The following is a 15,779-nucleotide window of genomic DNA, read 5'->3' as shown; positions in this document are numbered from 1 at the left end:
GAGGTGATTGGTTCCAGAGGAATGAACGCCCGCCCAAGGAAGGGGAGGAGCCTGAACAGAGATTCGACGTCACATATATTATAAATATCTGTAACCCAGAAGTGCGTTTTTAGTTGTTAACTCATATGTTGAGAAGCAACCCCAGCTGGAAAGAAGCTTTTACATCTGATAATAAATTTTACTTAAGCTTTTTGGGAAAAACTGAACATGCAGGACTGAAGTGAAAAGTCCGTCAATCCACAAGCACAGGTTTATCTATAATCTGAAATCACAAAAGAGGGACATATTATAAAATACTATTTAAATTTAGGGTTAGGACTACACCTTACCATGAATGACTCTTGCATAGTTCACCTTTAAGGTGTAATGGATTAGTTAAAGCATTCTTTTAAATTTACAAACTCATTATGGAGGAAACACTGATTCCCCTTTTCCACCAAGGCAGAGCTGGTGCTGGTTCTGAGCCAGAGCCTAGTTTCAAATCGGTTCTTTGTTTTTCCACACACAAAGCTCCGAACCAGAAAGAGTAGTAGCACCAGATCATTGCTGGTCTAGAACAGAGCCAAGTAAGAACCTCTTGCGTCAGGGGCTGGGTTACCGTGACCAACAAGACGAATAGAAACTTGTGAGCGACATTTTTATATAGCAGCATGTCGAGTTTATAGCAGCTTGATTATAATATCCTTTTATGTAAGTTACTGCAAGCTGCACGGACGCATTTGATTCGCAGTGTTTGGATGCCGATGTATTTTTCGCAAACCCATGAGCATCCATAGTAACGCAACCGATCGAAACTGCGGGAGTGTTTGAAGAGCATTCGACTCCTTGTGATTTTGGATCGCTTTGGCAGTGCTTCGAAGTTATGATCGGTCTGTGAGAAGATGCATCTCGAACAAGCCTGTTGTGTTTGGTGCTGCGTTTCTGGGGAACATGAGATGTATGCAGTGACGTAAGATCTAGCTCTGGGGTGGCTCTCTAGCCGGTGGAAAGGCAAACCGGTTCATAGTAAGCTCGTCAGTCGAACCAACTCTGAACCAGCTCTGGCTCTGAACCAGCACCCGGTTCTTGTTGGTGGAAAATGGGTATAAAACAACCTGTTATTATGATTGATGACACACACTCACACAACAAGATGCATCTGAATAAAGTGTGCTGTTGAATAAAAGTGTGAATGTTAAATAGTTGTGTGGTGTTGAAAGTAGAATAATGTAATTTTCATTATTCTGTGGATATTTAGTAATTTCACTCCCTAACTTGTCTTGGATGCTAAAAAAATGTGTCTTCCTTTTAACTCATTGTTCCATTTCTCTTGCCATATTCTTAAAAAAGCTTTCTTTTTTATACACGTTAAGATTGAAGGATGTACTGTTACTCCAACAAATACAGTAAGAGATCTAGGTGTTATATTAGACAGCAACCTGACAATGTCACAAAAACACCTAAAAACTTTTTCCACCTAAGAAATGTTGCCAAATTACGAAATATTCTGTGTGTTGCTGACGGGGAGAAGTTTATTCATGCATTTATGACCTCAAGACTTGACTACTGTAATGCACTACTTAGTGTTTGTCCTCCATCATCAATAAACAAACTACAGTTAGTTCAGAACGCAGCTGCCAGAGTTCTTACCAGGTCCAGAATATACCATCACATAACCCCAATGTTATCAACCCTTCACTGGCTTCACATTAAGTGTCGTATTGACTTTAAAGTTCTTTTAATCACTTATAAAGCCTTAAAGGGTTTAGCCCCTACCTACCTAACAGAGCTTCTATCACACTACAACCCATCACGCTCTCTAAGATCTCAAAACTTAGGACTTTTGATAACACCTAGAATAACTAAATCCACCAAAGGGGGTCGAGCTTTCTCATACGTAGCACCTAAACTCTGGAATAACCTTCCTGACACTATTCGAGGATCAGACACACTCGCCCAATTTAAATCTAGATTAAAGACACATCTTTACAGCCAAGCATTCACTTCATGCAAAATATGCCAAATAAACCACCGGGAGACTGATGACATTAGATATTATTTACTAGAATCATTTAACTTGTTATATAAACACCATGTACTGTGTTTTACCTTTTTTTGTGAGTGTGTTTCGGTTTCTATTTTCCCCTGTAAAGCCTCTTTGGAACAATGCAAATTGTGAAAATTGCTTTATAAATAAAATTACACATAGAAATGAGAAATGGCATCAGTGTGGAAAGAGTTTCAGATGAGAAGCTTGTCTCAGATCTCACCAGTGTTTTAACTCTGATCGGTGCTGAAACAAGTTTATTTCTGCATCACATCAACGAGACTTGTGTGCTGTTTGAGAGCTCATGTGAAAATCAATGTTGTAAACGTTTATGTAAATAATTTGTTGGAAATTAATATTTAAAGTTGTTCATATCTGTGCAGTGTTTTTAAAATGCTTTAAGACAAGGGCGTAAGTTTGATTTTGACATTGGTGGGGACATAAAATTGGTCTGCAGAGCGCATTGTCACTAAAGTTTAGCGCTGTTTACTTGATTTATACAAACAATATAATAATTTATAACAAAAGTATTTATGCCTACATTGTTAAAACTAATGTATGACTGAGTGTTTAATAGACCTCTAAAACAGAGTAACCTTGAAATAATGCACAACACACCTGTGACCCTGCTTCTGTCTCTCCACCTGGGCTACAGCTGCTTCTGCCAGCTAATGAAATGACACATCTTAACAATTCAAAGCTCCACCTCCTACTGTATATTTAGCCACATGGGTGATGAACCTGTGCAATAAATGAAATAAAATATTTGGTGTAATGCCGCACACACAGACCCGTCGCCAGACCTCAGTCTTAAGGGGGGCATATGAAATGCATGGGAGGGCACACTTATTATTAGCCTACAGTACGTATACTTATAATAATCGTATACTCTATTCGCGCAGCACGTAATCATCACCTTAAACAGAACCAACAGCGATAGCCTATAGCCTACACCACATTACATAGAAGCAATTTTATGAATATCCATAAAACACTTGACTATACAACATATTAGATGTAACACCAGTAGCATCTCTCAAACATTGCATTTTAAAGCAGTCAACAGAGAGATATGCATTGCCATGACACACACACACACACACACACACACACACACACACACACACAGAGACTTTGAACCTACCGGTACTTTGAGTGGAGGCAGCGCTGTCCTCTCTCCAGTCCCTCCTGTCAGTACAGCGGGAGGCGGCGTTTCTCCGAGCAGAACCTCCTCATCAAAGTGTCCTTCCACTCGGACTTAAACTTGTGAGTGAGGTCCTTTTCAAAAGCAAGCTGAATCAGCTGGGCCTTGCGTTTGTGCAGCATACTGCGCCGATGCTCTGAGAAGACGCTTTTGAGCGGGGAAAATGAGTTTTCACAAATTGCTGTGGAAGCTCCTAAAGTTAGGGCAAGGGTGTAGGCTGTGAGAACAGTCGGCATAGCCTGGAGTGCGCAGTTGAATGTGCTGAGGATGTTAGCTATTGTCCATTTTCCAACCACTTACGGATATCCATCTTCTTATATACGGTCTATGATCTGAAGCGAGTAAGCGAAAACTCATCCAGTTTTTAAAAATTCGCGGTAACTGTTGAGCGGCTACACTGACGTAGGCAACGTCAAGTACGTAGCCTAACGTTCTTTTTAGTAAGGCCGTGATAGGCTGTTGCAGTGTAGATTCCCATCAATCAAACAAAATCACACCATTGTTTCTTTATATATTAATGTTTTAATGATAAAGAATGCAACATTAATGCAAAACAAAATTAGCAACTATGATAATATAAAATTACTGTATTTTTTAAGAGATCTGTGCCTCAAGTGGGGGGCACAAGCATTTTTGGGGGCGGGTCCGGCCCCCTATGGCCCGCCCATAGCGACGGGTGTGCGCACACACCTCAAAGGATCAGAGCCCATGTTTCAGCTGGCGCTGCGTGTTCAGCTCCTCTCTCTTCAAGATGAGCATAAGCATCCTGCTCTTTATCCTCCTTTTTCTAAATCCTATGGTGCTGCCCTGTAGTCTCTACAAATGTTAGCACATCCCTACACCGCTGACTTTCCCTCAAACCCTTTCCCAATATGTCAACCATGTTTACCGGCCCACTTCTACTGCCGTTACATAAATCCTGTTGCTCATCATATTGACTACACTTTACAAAAAACATGCTCTACTGTTTCTAACACCATGCACTCATCACACAACCCATTCTCATGCTTTACCATTAATGCCATTGTTGAGTTAAATCTCGTGTGTCCCAACCTTAGTCTTGAAAACACTACTTCTTCCTTTCTATGTCTACCATAGGAATGTTCCCTTTTCCCCACTGATTCCACAATATTATAAAACCACCTGCCTGTGCTGTTTTATCCACCTTTGTTGCCAAACTCGTGTTATTTCCTTATTAAACACAGATTTCATTTCCCTTCTTCCCAGAGGAACCTTAATATCAACCAAGTTTTTGTGTAATGCTTCTTTTGCTAATTTATCAGCCGTTTCATTCCCTTTTATCTCCATATGTGCTGGTACCCAACAAAATGTTACATTTATACCTTCCATTTTTAATCTATACAATAATGTCACAAACGGATGTGGCGTTTACTTTAATGTTTATACGCTCACAGATGTACTCGAGTCTCAAGAAAAGTTATTGTAATATCATCAGTCGACAAATATCACCAGTTCAGTCACAGACGACGGCATGTCAAGTCAAGTCAGCTTTATTTATATAGCGCTTTTTACAATTTTCATTGTTACAAAGCAGCTGTACAAGAAAAAATGACTATAAGTAAAACATAAAAGGTTATGGAATTCAAAACACAGGTCAAATATCAGACACACAATAAATTCCTATATGCAGTGTTAATTAAATAAGACTACCAAATTCTAGCAGCCCCCCCGGCCAGGCAAAACAGTGCAAAACAGTATGCAAACGGTGGCGAGGAACCCAAAACTCCATTGGAGGAGAAAAAAAACCTCGGAGGGAAACCAGGCCTAACCAGGGGATTCCAGTTCCCCTCTGGCAAAAACTGCAGCCTCTGCACAAGCTCAACAGTGCTTGCACAACAAGGCAAAAATAAAAAAATTTGATTTAAAATTATCATTAATAATCTAATAGTGGCTGAAGTTTTGTAAGGACGTCACTTCCTTCATCCAGCATTTGTCAGGTCTAGGAATGGATTGCGCCCTGCCCGCTCCGCTCTAGTAACCTTGGAACAATGAGACAAGACTGGCTGAGAGTAGAATACTGTTCTGCACTCTTTGATGCAACAAATGCATCAGTTGTTATTGGAAGTGTCCCTGGTTCCGGTTGATCTAACTAGTGCAGCCTAGATCTTTGAAATACATATATTATGATAATGTAGTGTATGCAAGATTAAAAAGATGCGTCTTTAGTCTAGATTTAAACTAACAGAGTGTGTCTGCCTCCCGGACATTGCAGGGAAGACTGTTCCAATGTTTAGGCGCTAGATAAGAAAAGGATCTGCCGCCTGCACTTGATTTAGAAATTCTAGGTATTACCAACTGACCTGACACCTGAGAGCGTAGTGCACGTGATGGACTATAATACGTAAGAAGTTCTCTCAAGTAGTGAGGAGCTAAACCATGCAAGGCTTTATAGGTAATAAGCGAGATTTTAAAATGTATGCGATGCTTTATAGGTAACCAGTGCAAGGTTGACAGAACCGGGCTAATATGCTCATACTTTTTTGTACGTGTAAGAACTCGAGCTGCCGCATTTTGGACCAGTTGGAGTTTTTGTAATAGGCCTGCAGGGCAACCACCTAATAGTGCATTACAGTAATCTAGTCTTGATGTCATAAAGGCATGTATAAGCTTCTCCGCATCTGATGATGACAGCATATGACGTAATTTAGATATATTTTTCAGATGGAAAAATGCAATCTTTGTTGGCGACCTGGTTCTCAAATGACAGAGTACTATCGAATATAAAGCCAAGATTCTTAGCTGAAGATGAGGGTTTTATGGAACATCCATCAATAGTTAAGCAGTATTCTTGGTTGTTACGTAGGGCGGTTTTTGGTCTGATAAGTAACACCTCAGTTTTGTCCGAGTTCAGTAATAAAAAATTGCTACTCATCCACTTTTTTATCACTATGGTTACCGCTACTACAGGCACAATTGAGGCAGCTAACAGCTCCTCGTAGGACCCCGGGGGCGGGGCCAGGAGTCGCAGCGGCAGCAGCACACAGAGACTGAACGTCGATGACCGACACGATTGTGAAGCAGTGACGGGAAAATACTGAAGCAGCTGCGGGCCTGTCCGTCACTACTCAGGCTAATGTACATAGTGGACATCCTCATGAATCCTCAGTTTTACAGATGTTTGATGTTTGTCGTCTTTCGTTGGGACAGTGAGGGGCAGATCGGGTCACTATGAGTCTGAGGGGTCTTGTCTCCCCGTCACTATAGTGCTGTCTGCGCGCCTGTATGCGCTGTTTGCTGTGACCGCTTTCAATGAGTCTGTTGACGAACAATGTGACATTTCAGACGTTTAAAACTCAACTAATCGCGGAGAAGTTCAGGGAACGAATTTATTATAAGACGCCGCTGTATCGTTTCAAATCCGTTCAGAGAGAATGAACGACCGGCGGATTCTCTCGTTAAGTTTCATTTCAAGGATTCTTGACGGTCTTGTGAACATGCGGAAAAGTGTCATTATTACAAACTAAAATCAACATTATAACGTAACGAGCCTTAATAATACAGTTAAATATAAAGCCTAGTTTCCTTCAGTATAATATATAATATGGTCTTGACATGATGCACCTTTTCTGTTGGATCAGATGAATTCAGAGGGATTTGGTCTGATGTATTCAGAGTTGAGTCTTAGCACAAGATATGAACACAAAACACAGGAGCACAGTGAGGAAGATATAAAACATGTTTAGTTCATATATACTGAGACTTAAAATCCTGATTTGTATGTTTGTCCTGAAAGGTTTGTTTCATTAGTGACATTAGCCTAACAGTGAAAACACATCCATTGGTGTTAATAGAGCTGCCGGTCTTCTGCTGATGATCATGAACGTTTTCGTTTTGTTTCAGTATAACAGACACATCAGTGTTAACAGCTGTCATTATTCTACACCCATAGTTCCCATTTTCACCTCCTTCATTATGCTGATATCTTAAACTCTCATGGAAATGTCCTCACAAAACAGATGTTTGTGTTTTAAATAGGCGGAATTTGATATCGATTTTAAAAGCTCAAAACTTCTGTGATTTAAAACACCAGACAGTTTTATAACCTGAGGGTCTTGTTGTAACCGGTCAAATCAAAGTCCTTTAGAAGTTATTGAATGATTTAACTCTCATTCTTTTCAATTGAATCGGTTTTTTATTTAGAAATTCGATTTGCAGCCAATTTCTGTCGGTTCTGCAAAAATATCGATAGACTACAGCGCAATATTTTTTCATGATAGTGTATCGATAATCCAAACGCTACAATCTGTGATATTTTTTATTGCGTTTCATCGTCATGCTACAGTACATATGGCCAATGTCTCAAGAGGGAGCAGCATGACACCAGAGTGGGAAACTTGAATGGTTTCTACTGGTATGTGAGTGTTGGGATGATAAAAACACCTCAGCAAGTTGAATTTTCAGCTCTATTTATGACATTTTTATTGGTAAAAATCTATTGCAAAAGGTATAGTATGAATTGTGACTTATCTATGGTGATATGTATCGTATCACAAGGCCTTTGTCAATACACAGCGCTAATATAATGAGAGCTAAAGTTAGAAACACTGTAAATAATAAGCAGTTGAATATTTATGCATCATGAATAAGACCAAAGAAATTGAACATTGTTAGATGTTTTTATGACAACTGCTCTCACTTTGCTTGGGTTTCTGTAGTTGATTTGTGATGTGGCCGAGATTTTTTTGTCATTTATGTCACACATGGAGATAAATGTTGGTATTTGATATAGTGGACAGCATCTTGGTCAACAATTGTTGTTTTTATTGATGTTATATAAGTGAAGCTGAGTTGAGTTATTGACAATGTCTCTCTAACACCTCCAGTTCACACCAACAGTGATTGACGCCTTCAGTAAAGCTCCTCCTACATCAAACCACCAATAAATACCAGAAAGCAACAAGCAGAAGAATCACTTCAGGTGTAAGAACTGAAATCTTCACACAGTTGTTGGAGTTTGTGGAAGAGAAGCTTGAGAACACGAGAGATCCAGAACTACACAAAACAGAAACTCAGAGGACTAAAGAACACAGAGGTTGGTTTCTGTTTTTAAATCTTTATTTCTGACAGTGGAGGAATTATTAAGCTTTAATTTATTTGATAAACCACAAATGCAGAAGATTAGAACTGAAAGTGAATCACTAAACTGCATCAAATGATCATAACTTGATCTGGTAAAGGTTCAATAGAATCACATGTTTGGCTATAAGGTGACCATCGTTCTGCTTTGAGTTTGTAGAGCACAGCATTTTGACCCTTTGTTTCACATTTTCATCAGTCTGTTGTTTTTTTATCGTCTTATTGAAAAGAAAACATGCATTTGTTCTTTTACTCGACTACACGAGACACAGTCTGTTGGTTTTTAGTTGTCATTCTTTCTTTTACTCGACTATATTTTTGGGGGCATCGTTTCTGCTGTACTGAGCTTAAAGTGACAGCAGCTTTATAAATCACAGTCTGTTATTATTGTTAATAAAACAACAAAAGAAAATTGTCACTCAATGCTCTTGACTGGTGTGACTCTAATAAGGATTGATCTATATTCAATTCATACAGTGAAGACTATGTAGTGTTATTTCACATCTGATGACTTTATTTTGTACCTGAAGATGTTTTGCATCGATTCTTGATTTATACTTGATTCATTCAATCCAAACCACTGAGATATCATGACAGTAATGATTTTAATTATAAAACACATAATTCAGTAACAAAAATGATTATAATAAACATACCTTTGCTCTCTGGATTGCACAATGAATACATTTTGTCAATCAAATACAAATGTCAATAATGTACAGTCTAAACTCATTTTATGAGTAAAGTTAAAATATTCTCTTAGGATGTGTTCATCTTATATGGCAAACACTTTTATCCAAAGCAATACTCAGTGCACTGAATGACTGTGTTCCCTGAAAATGAAACTATGATCTTGTCTTGTGATGTTGTTTTGTACAATTGTAAAACTGTGTTTAACAAATAGTTTTGTTCACTTCAGATATGATGGAAGTGAATAAGGACAGTCAAGATGAAGTAAAAGATGCTGATCAGAAACATCAACGAGCACAAAGATTCCAGACAGTTTCACTGGAAAAAGCTCTGAGAACAGGAGACAAAAAGAGTGAAAGACAGCACATGAGAATTCACACTGGAGAGAAACCTCACACATGTCTACAGTGTGGAAAGAGATTTACAGCTACGAGTAGCCTTAAGACACACATGAGAATTCACACTGGAGAGAAACCTCATGCATGTCTACAGTGTGGAAAGAGCTTTACAGTCTCGAGTAACTTTAAGACACACATGAGAATTCACACTGGAGAGAAACCTCATGTATGTCTACAGTGTGGAAAGACATTTGCAGTCTTGGGTAGCCTTAAGACACACATGAGAATTCACACTGGAGAGAAACCTCATGTATGTCTACAGTGTGGAAAGAGTTTTACACAAACAGGTGACCTAAACACACACATGAGAATTCACACTGGAGAGAAACCTCATGTATGTCTACAGTGTGGAAAGACATTTGCAGTCTTGGGTAGCCTTAAGACACACATGAGAATTCACACTGGAGCAAAACCTCACGCATGTCTACAGTGTGGAAAGAGTTTTACACAAACAGGTCACCTAAACACACACATGAGAATTCACACCGGAGAGAAACCTCATGTATGTCTACAGTGTGGAAAGAGTTTTACAGATCCTAGTAACCTTAATACACACATGAGAATTCACACTGGAGAAAAACCTCACGCATGTCTACAGTGTGAAAAGACTTTTACACTAACAGGAAGCCTTGAGAAACACATGAGAATTCACACTGGAGAGAAACCTCATGTATGTCTACAGTGTGGAAAGACTTTTACACAAACAGGAAGCCTTAAGAAACACATGAGAATTCACACTGGAGAGAAACCTCATGTATGTCTACAGTGTGGAAAGAGTTTTACAGATCTGAGTAACCTTAAGAGACACATGAGAATTCACACCGGAGAGAAACCTGACGCATGTCTACAGTGTGCAAAGACTTTTACACAAACAGGAAGCCTTAAGACGCACATGAGAATTCACTGGAGAGAAACCTTTCATGTGTCATCAGTGTCTTTTGCGTGACTTCAGTGTGGAAAGATTTATGAGTAACCTCTAGAAGCATACGAGAACTCAGAGCGGAGAGAGACATTTCACAGTTGAAGAAACACAAGATAACACTTACTGTTCTAGTTGTGTTTGTCTTTAATCTGTACTAAATCATCATACATGTTTTACAGGAGACTGTATGAAAGATATAAATCAGTTCAAGCTTTAAAACTTGTTTTGTAATGTATTTAAGTTCTAGTTGTTTAAACCATAAACACTTAGATCCAAGTTTCAATCAAATAATTTTCTCTTAGGAGGTGTTCATGTTATATGGCAAACACTTTTATCCAAAGCAATACTCTGCACTGCACTGAATGACTGTGTTCCCTGAAGATGACATTGTATAATATTATATATTTTAAATAAAGTAACATGGATATTGACAAAACATCGTTAAAAATAAACCTGTCTAATGTGTTATTTATAATGTAGAATCTGAACTCACCCTCACACAAATCATGATCTGGATAATTTGGTTCTTTGAACGCAGCTGTTGTGTACGATTAGAATATCTGGATTAAATCGTCTGGGATCATTGCACGCTCAAGTGCAGTTTGGAAAGGCAGCGTACTGTATATCAATAGAAGAACTAGTGATCAGCAACACTGCTATTGGCCGGTTGTAACGTCAAAAGATGTAAAACTCAGCCGCAGTTGCAGGAGTCCACATGATGTGAAAGGCATTAATCTGCTGAGTATGCACAGAAATGTAGTACAGAGATGAGGAAAATATTATTCTATTATGTTATATTTTAGTTTTTAATGTTTTTTTCATTATTGATTTCTCTCCACAAAATTCACAAGATGAAAAAAACTTTTTGAAGTCTTTAAAGTTCGATTACATAAAAAAAGTAAAACCTAAAGATTAGAGATAGAGATAAACGACAAATTTTTTCAGATCTAACATTTCTGATTGCTGGTAAAATATGACACCGATGACTCTGTTATTCATGAAGATAAACACTTAAATGCATGTGGGAATAAGCATGTCTGATGTTTTTATTTTTTTAATAATATATAAAATGATATTCCAAAAGTAACATCTCATGAAGCTCAGTCCAGTGGTTTAAGTGGTTAGGACATCATGATGCAGGCTGAATCTCCATCACGGGTCTCCTCTCTTTTCTGATGAAGTTGTAGCGTCTGGCCAACACATGGGATCGTAAAATGTAAATGGCCGAGCTATCACCTATCTGGACTGACCAGGGGACATTCCGACACTCTCCCTGAGCTTCAAAGGCATTCTCGGGGGGGGGGGGGGGTCACCAGGAACAGAGAGAGATTTAAAGTCTACCAAAGAATGTCTCTTTCTCCCCTCTTGCCACCTTAGAAAGGCTTAAAGTGTAAATAATTGTTGTTTCTACCGTTTATGTTTGTTCCCATGGTATGCTAGCCTAACCATAATATCAAAGGCATAGGTGTTACACCGTAACTAGCCTCATAATTGTGTTCTTGTACAAATTATGGGTCAATGTTCTAATAACCCTATCATGTTTCATACATAAAGGTTCCCCTTTTCCTTCTTTAGATGATGGTGTATAGCACAGTAATGTATTGTATACCATCAGTGGCGGCGCCAGGGGGGGTCTCAAGACCCTTCCAAAAAACGCCTTGACCCCCCTTTAGACCCCCCACCCCATCCTGATTAAAAAATATTTTATATATATTCAAATATATATATCCGGGATAAAGATTTAAAAATTGTTCTCTTCAAACTACGCAGAACAATAATAATTAATAATTTAATCGACATATAAAAAATTATAAACACAAGAATCAAAGCGACGCCTCATGAACGTTGCTGCTGCTGCGCCTTGCGTCATTACGTTCAAGGCGCTGTCGCGAGCCCGCAAGAGCTGCTACGCACTTTTCTTGAAGCCAAAAATGGATCGTTTTGTAAAACCTAAAAAAGGGCGGAGGAGACAGGTGAGCAGATGGAAAGAAATGGCGCCTCATCGAGCGCTACAGCGTGCACGGATGGTGGGAATCCTGCCGGCGGAGAGCATTTAACTGGGGATTTAATCCATGGCCCAGCCGAGAAATCAAGACAGCCTCAACTAAAATCATACCTGCGTCGTTCTTTTGGATTGTAAATATGTTTTCTGTCATGAGTGTGGCCAGCGCCCCCGCTCCCACGCGCATCACGCGCTTTGCGTAAGGCACCAAGTGCTGAGGGGGCACCAAAAATAGCGTAATGAAGCACATTTTTTTAAATCTAATTTTATTTCATTAGGCTATAGAAAAATGATTAGGCAGGCACATTTCAGCCATGTATATGTAAAAAAACGGCCGAACATTCCCATATCACCACCACCCGCCCATGTACCGTCCGCGCGGCAGCGCCGGTTGATCGCGCGTGCGCCTGACGCAGTTTGACAAACGGTTGCCTAGGCAACTTTTCAGAGAAAAGGAAGAAGAAGAAACTGCGAGATGATGCCAGTGCATCACATGCAGGTATGTCCATGTTTAATTAACTTAAATTCGGGAAATGTGGATGTTCTGCTACTAATTCTGTTTACTGAAGAAAAGTTTGCACTTCCAAATGTGTAGTGTGTGTTGGCTATTCTACATATGTTTACAAAGTCAGCAAAGCTGTAAAGATTTTACTTTCTCTATTTAGTGTTCCTAGGTTTTATACTGCGATGCTGCTATTGTGTTATTGGTATTGAGTTATATGTTTGGTAATAAAAAGTTAAACTGGCAAATTTCAGGGTGGGGGGGGTCATCATAATGGAATTATGCTTAGGGCACCAATATGGCTAGCAGCAGCACTGGGTGTGGCAATTAAAGTTTGAGCATATTGTTTGCAAACTACAATTGATTAATTAATTAAAAACAAAGTAGTTGATATGCTGTGTTGTTTTATTTGTTTAGTAGCATTAATATGCAGCTATTAGCATTGTCCACTGTATTTTCTGTCGGTTTTCATGAGACCCCCCTTTAAATGACCAGGACCCCCCATTGCTCCCCCAATCAAAATTGTCTGGAGCCGCCACTGTATACCATACTCGTTTTATTTTCATCTAAGAATATTACAGCGCTAAAACGTCCAGGTGACCATAAATGCAAATGAGCTGTTGAGCCGGACAAAGGAACATTTCCCGCTAAAAAATCAGCTCACTACATCGGATCGCCCACTCGGGAGGGGCGTGACGCCCTCAGGGTTAAAACATCTGTGCACGGAAGAAAATGTGCTCGTTGCTCGTGGCTCGTTGCTGTTCGTTGCAATATCTCGAGGCCTGTCTCCTCCCTGGAGACAGCCCTTTTCCGGCAGTTTGCTTCGGCTAAGTTCCTACTTCCTTCGGCAGCCAATCCGGTTCTCAGGGAGAACCCAACGGACTCACCGCTCGCTTTAAACGCATCAGGACTTCCATCAGCGCCCAGCACATCTAAAAGCCAATGCAAGTATCTGGTCTATTTATAAATAGCTGCGCATAAGTTATACCCCTTTCAATAAGGAGATTGTCCTTGATGGTTTATGCAGATGGGAATTGCTGATGTAATACTGCCACTCCTACTTTGTCTATTACTTTCATTCTTTACTGCTTTTACGTTCCATGTGTGTTTGTCTAATTGTTCATCATTGTTTAGTTAGTTGGTTTATTTCCCCTTTGTCTCGTAGTCAATAAAATCCCAAAAGTACACCTGAATTGAATCTGTTATTTGCTCATATAACTCGAAGTCAATGAAATAAGATTTTAAACGTTACTTAAGCTGTATATTGTATTACTATTTTAGTAATAGGCCTACAAACTGTACGAACATTTGAAATATTATTTTATCCTGATCAGAAATTTAATGTTTCTTAAACGTTTGTAAAGCAGTAATCCTTTATTGAGAAGTGAGTTGGAAGTCTACTTTAGTTTGCAGGACAAATGAAGTCGTCAGATAACTTAAAGCAATTCTATAAAGGTTACTTGTACTTAATTAAACCATTTCCCTATCGGGAAATTGATATTTGTTTTTAACGACAAGCAAATTATATTCATAAACTAATGAATATTCAATCCATTTGAGTTAATTATTCCCCAAAACTCATAGTCGCTACAAAGTGTACAGACCCTGTCAGGTTCATCCCTTAGACTCTATATACACTGAAATCCTTCATTCCTATCAGTTGCCCAAAGGTCATTTCATGAATCTGTTTTGAGCCGCAGTGTAACAGGTTTGGATCAGCGAATGATGTCTTTAAACAGTCCAATAAATATGACTGAAGCTTGTTGACTTGTGCAGATTCAGGTCATTTGGCTTCAGTGCTGGTAGGTGCACATGTCAAGGTCAAACACCATCTGAGAGATGTAATCGATCAGCTTCCTTATCGATTCAATTACCTTTTGCTTAATATTATTACTATTATTAATAAGATTATTTCCTGTAATATGATCATTAATTTTCAGAAAATAATCTGGGGCCTATAATGCAGTCTAAGACATTAGTCAAGAATGAAAGACACAAACAATATACATTGATATGATCATGACGGCATAATCTTTAGTTCCTTTCTATTATATTTATTGGTAAGAAACAGTGATACAAACTGGAGTCTTAAGAGACAAACTGCATTTCTAGCACTGCATATGCACTGTCTGTGCTTTTATATATATATTTAATATGAAGGTCCAACAAATTAATATGGCAAATATCTATAAAAAACTATATTTTATTTCTTCATTCATTTATTTGATCGGATCGGACGCAAACGTGATGCTGTAACGGACACGTTTCGTTCCTCTTCACATTTAATTCGCCTCGTCCGTTAATTGCATAAAGCCGGACGAGTTATCTCTTGTTTTCTTGTCTCACGGTAAATGCGTGAGACGTGAGAGCCCTGGTTTAGATGACGCTATTCAGGCGGTTTGAGCAAGGACACAGTTCATTTATCAGCAACGCAGTTTTCCGCTCGTATAAATATTAACTGCCATTATATTTGCTTCGTCATTCCGCACATCCGTAAACCTCAAAAGATGTGAAATATTTCCGTAAAAATACGGCCAATTTTCAACAGCAAAATACTGTTGTTTTAAAAACGGTTTAATAATGTAAATTTACAGCCATTGATCTGTAAATGAATTACTCGCTATTAAAATTAGAACATTCAACCGTAAACAGCTGTACAGCAAACAAAGTCAATCACAGTTCATTTGAATCTTTATTTATTTGGATTTACATTTAAAGGAGTAATTCAAAACATTACTGTGATAATTAACACAATCCATTATTATAAACTAAAAGAAGTTTTCACAGTAAGAAATATAAAAGTTATCCAATATAACTTTGCCCTCAGTAAAAAACAATTTCCCCATTGACAAATAATTAAAGGGATGAAATAATTAAATCTCCTATTTAAAGAGATTTTTCAGGGGTAAAACAAAATACTCAGCCTTAAAGCATTCTA

The 15,779-nt window shown here is 38.7% G+C and overlaps 1 protein-coding gene across 1 annotated transcript in view; it reads left to right on the top strand.

Annotated features, from left to right (window-relative positions):
* The window catches only part of LOC306893768 (uncharacterized protein), an 89,845-nt gene extending 79,071 nt beyond the window's left edge, over positions 1-10,774 (top strand). Inside the window, exon 2 of the mRNA XM_079455796.1 lies at positions 9,247-10,774. Within this exon, the coding sequence (XP_079311922.1) occupies positions 9,249-10,361 (1,113 nt within the window). The 5' untranslated portion in view covers positions 9,247-9,248 and the 3' untranslated portion in view covers positions 10,362-10,774. The remainder of the gene's footprint in view (positions 1-9,246) is intronic.
* Positions 10,775-15,779: the final 5,005 nt, after the last annotated feature.

This window comes from Barbatula barbatula, assembly GCF_947034865.1.
Source record: "Barbatula barbatula genome assembly, chromosome: 5".
NCBI classification, from domain to species: Eukaryota; Metazoa; Chordata; class Actinopteri; order Cypriniformes; family Nemacheilidae; genus Barbatula; species Barbatula barbatula.
This window is presented reverse-complemented; position numbering and strand designations above follow the sequence as displayed.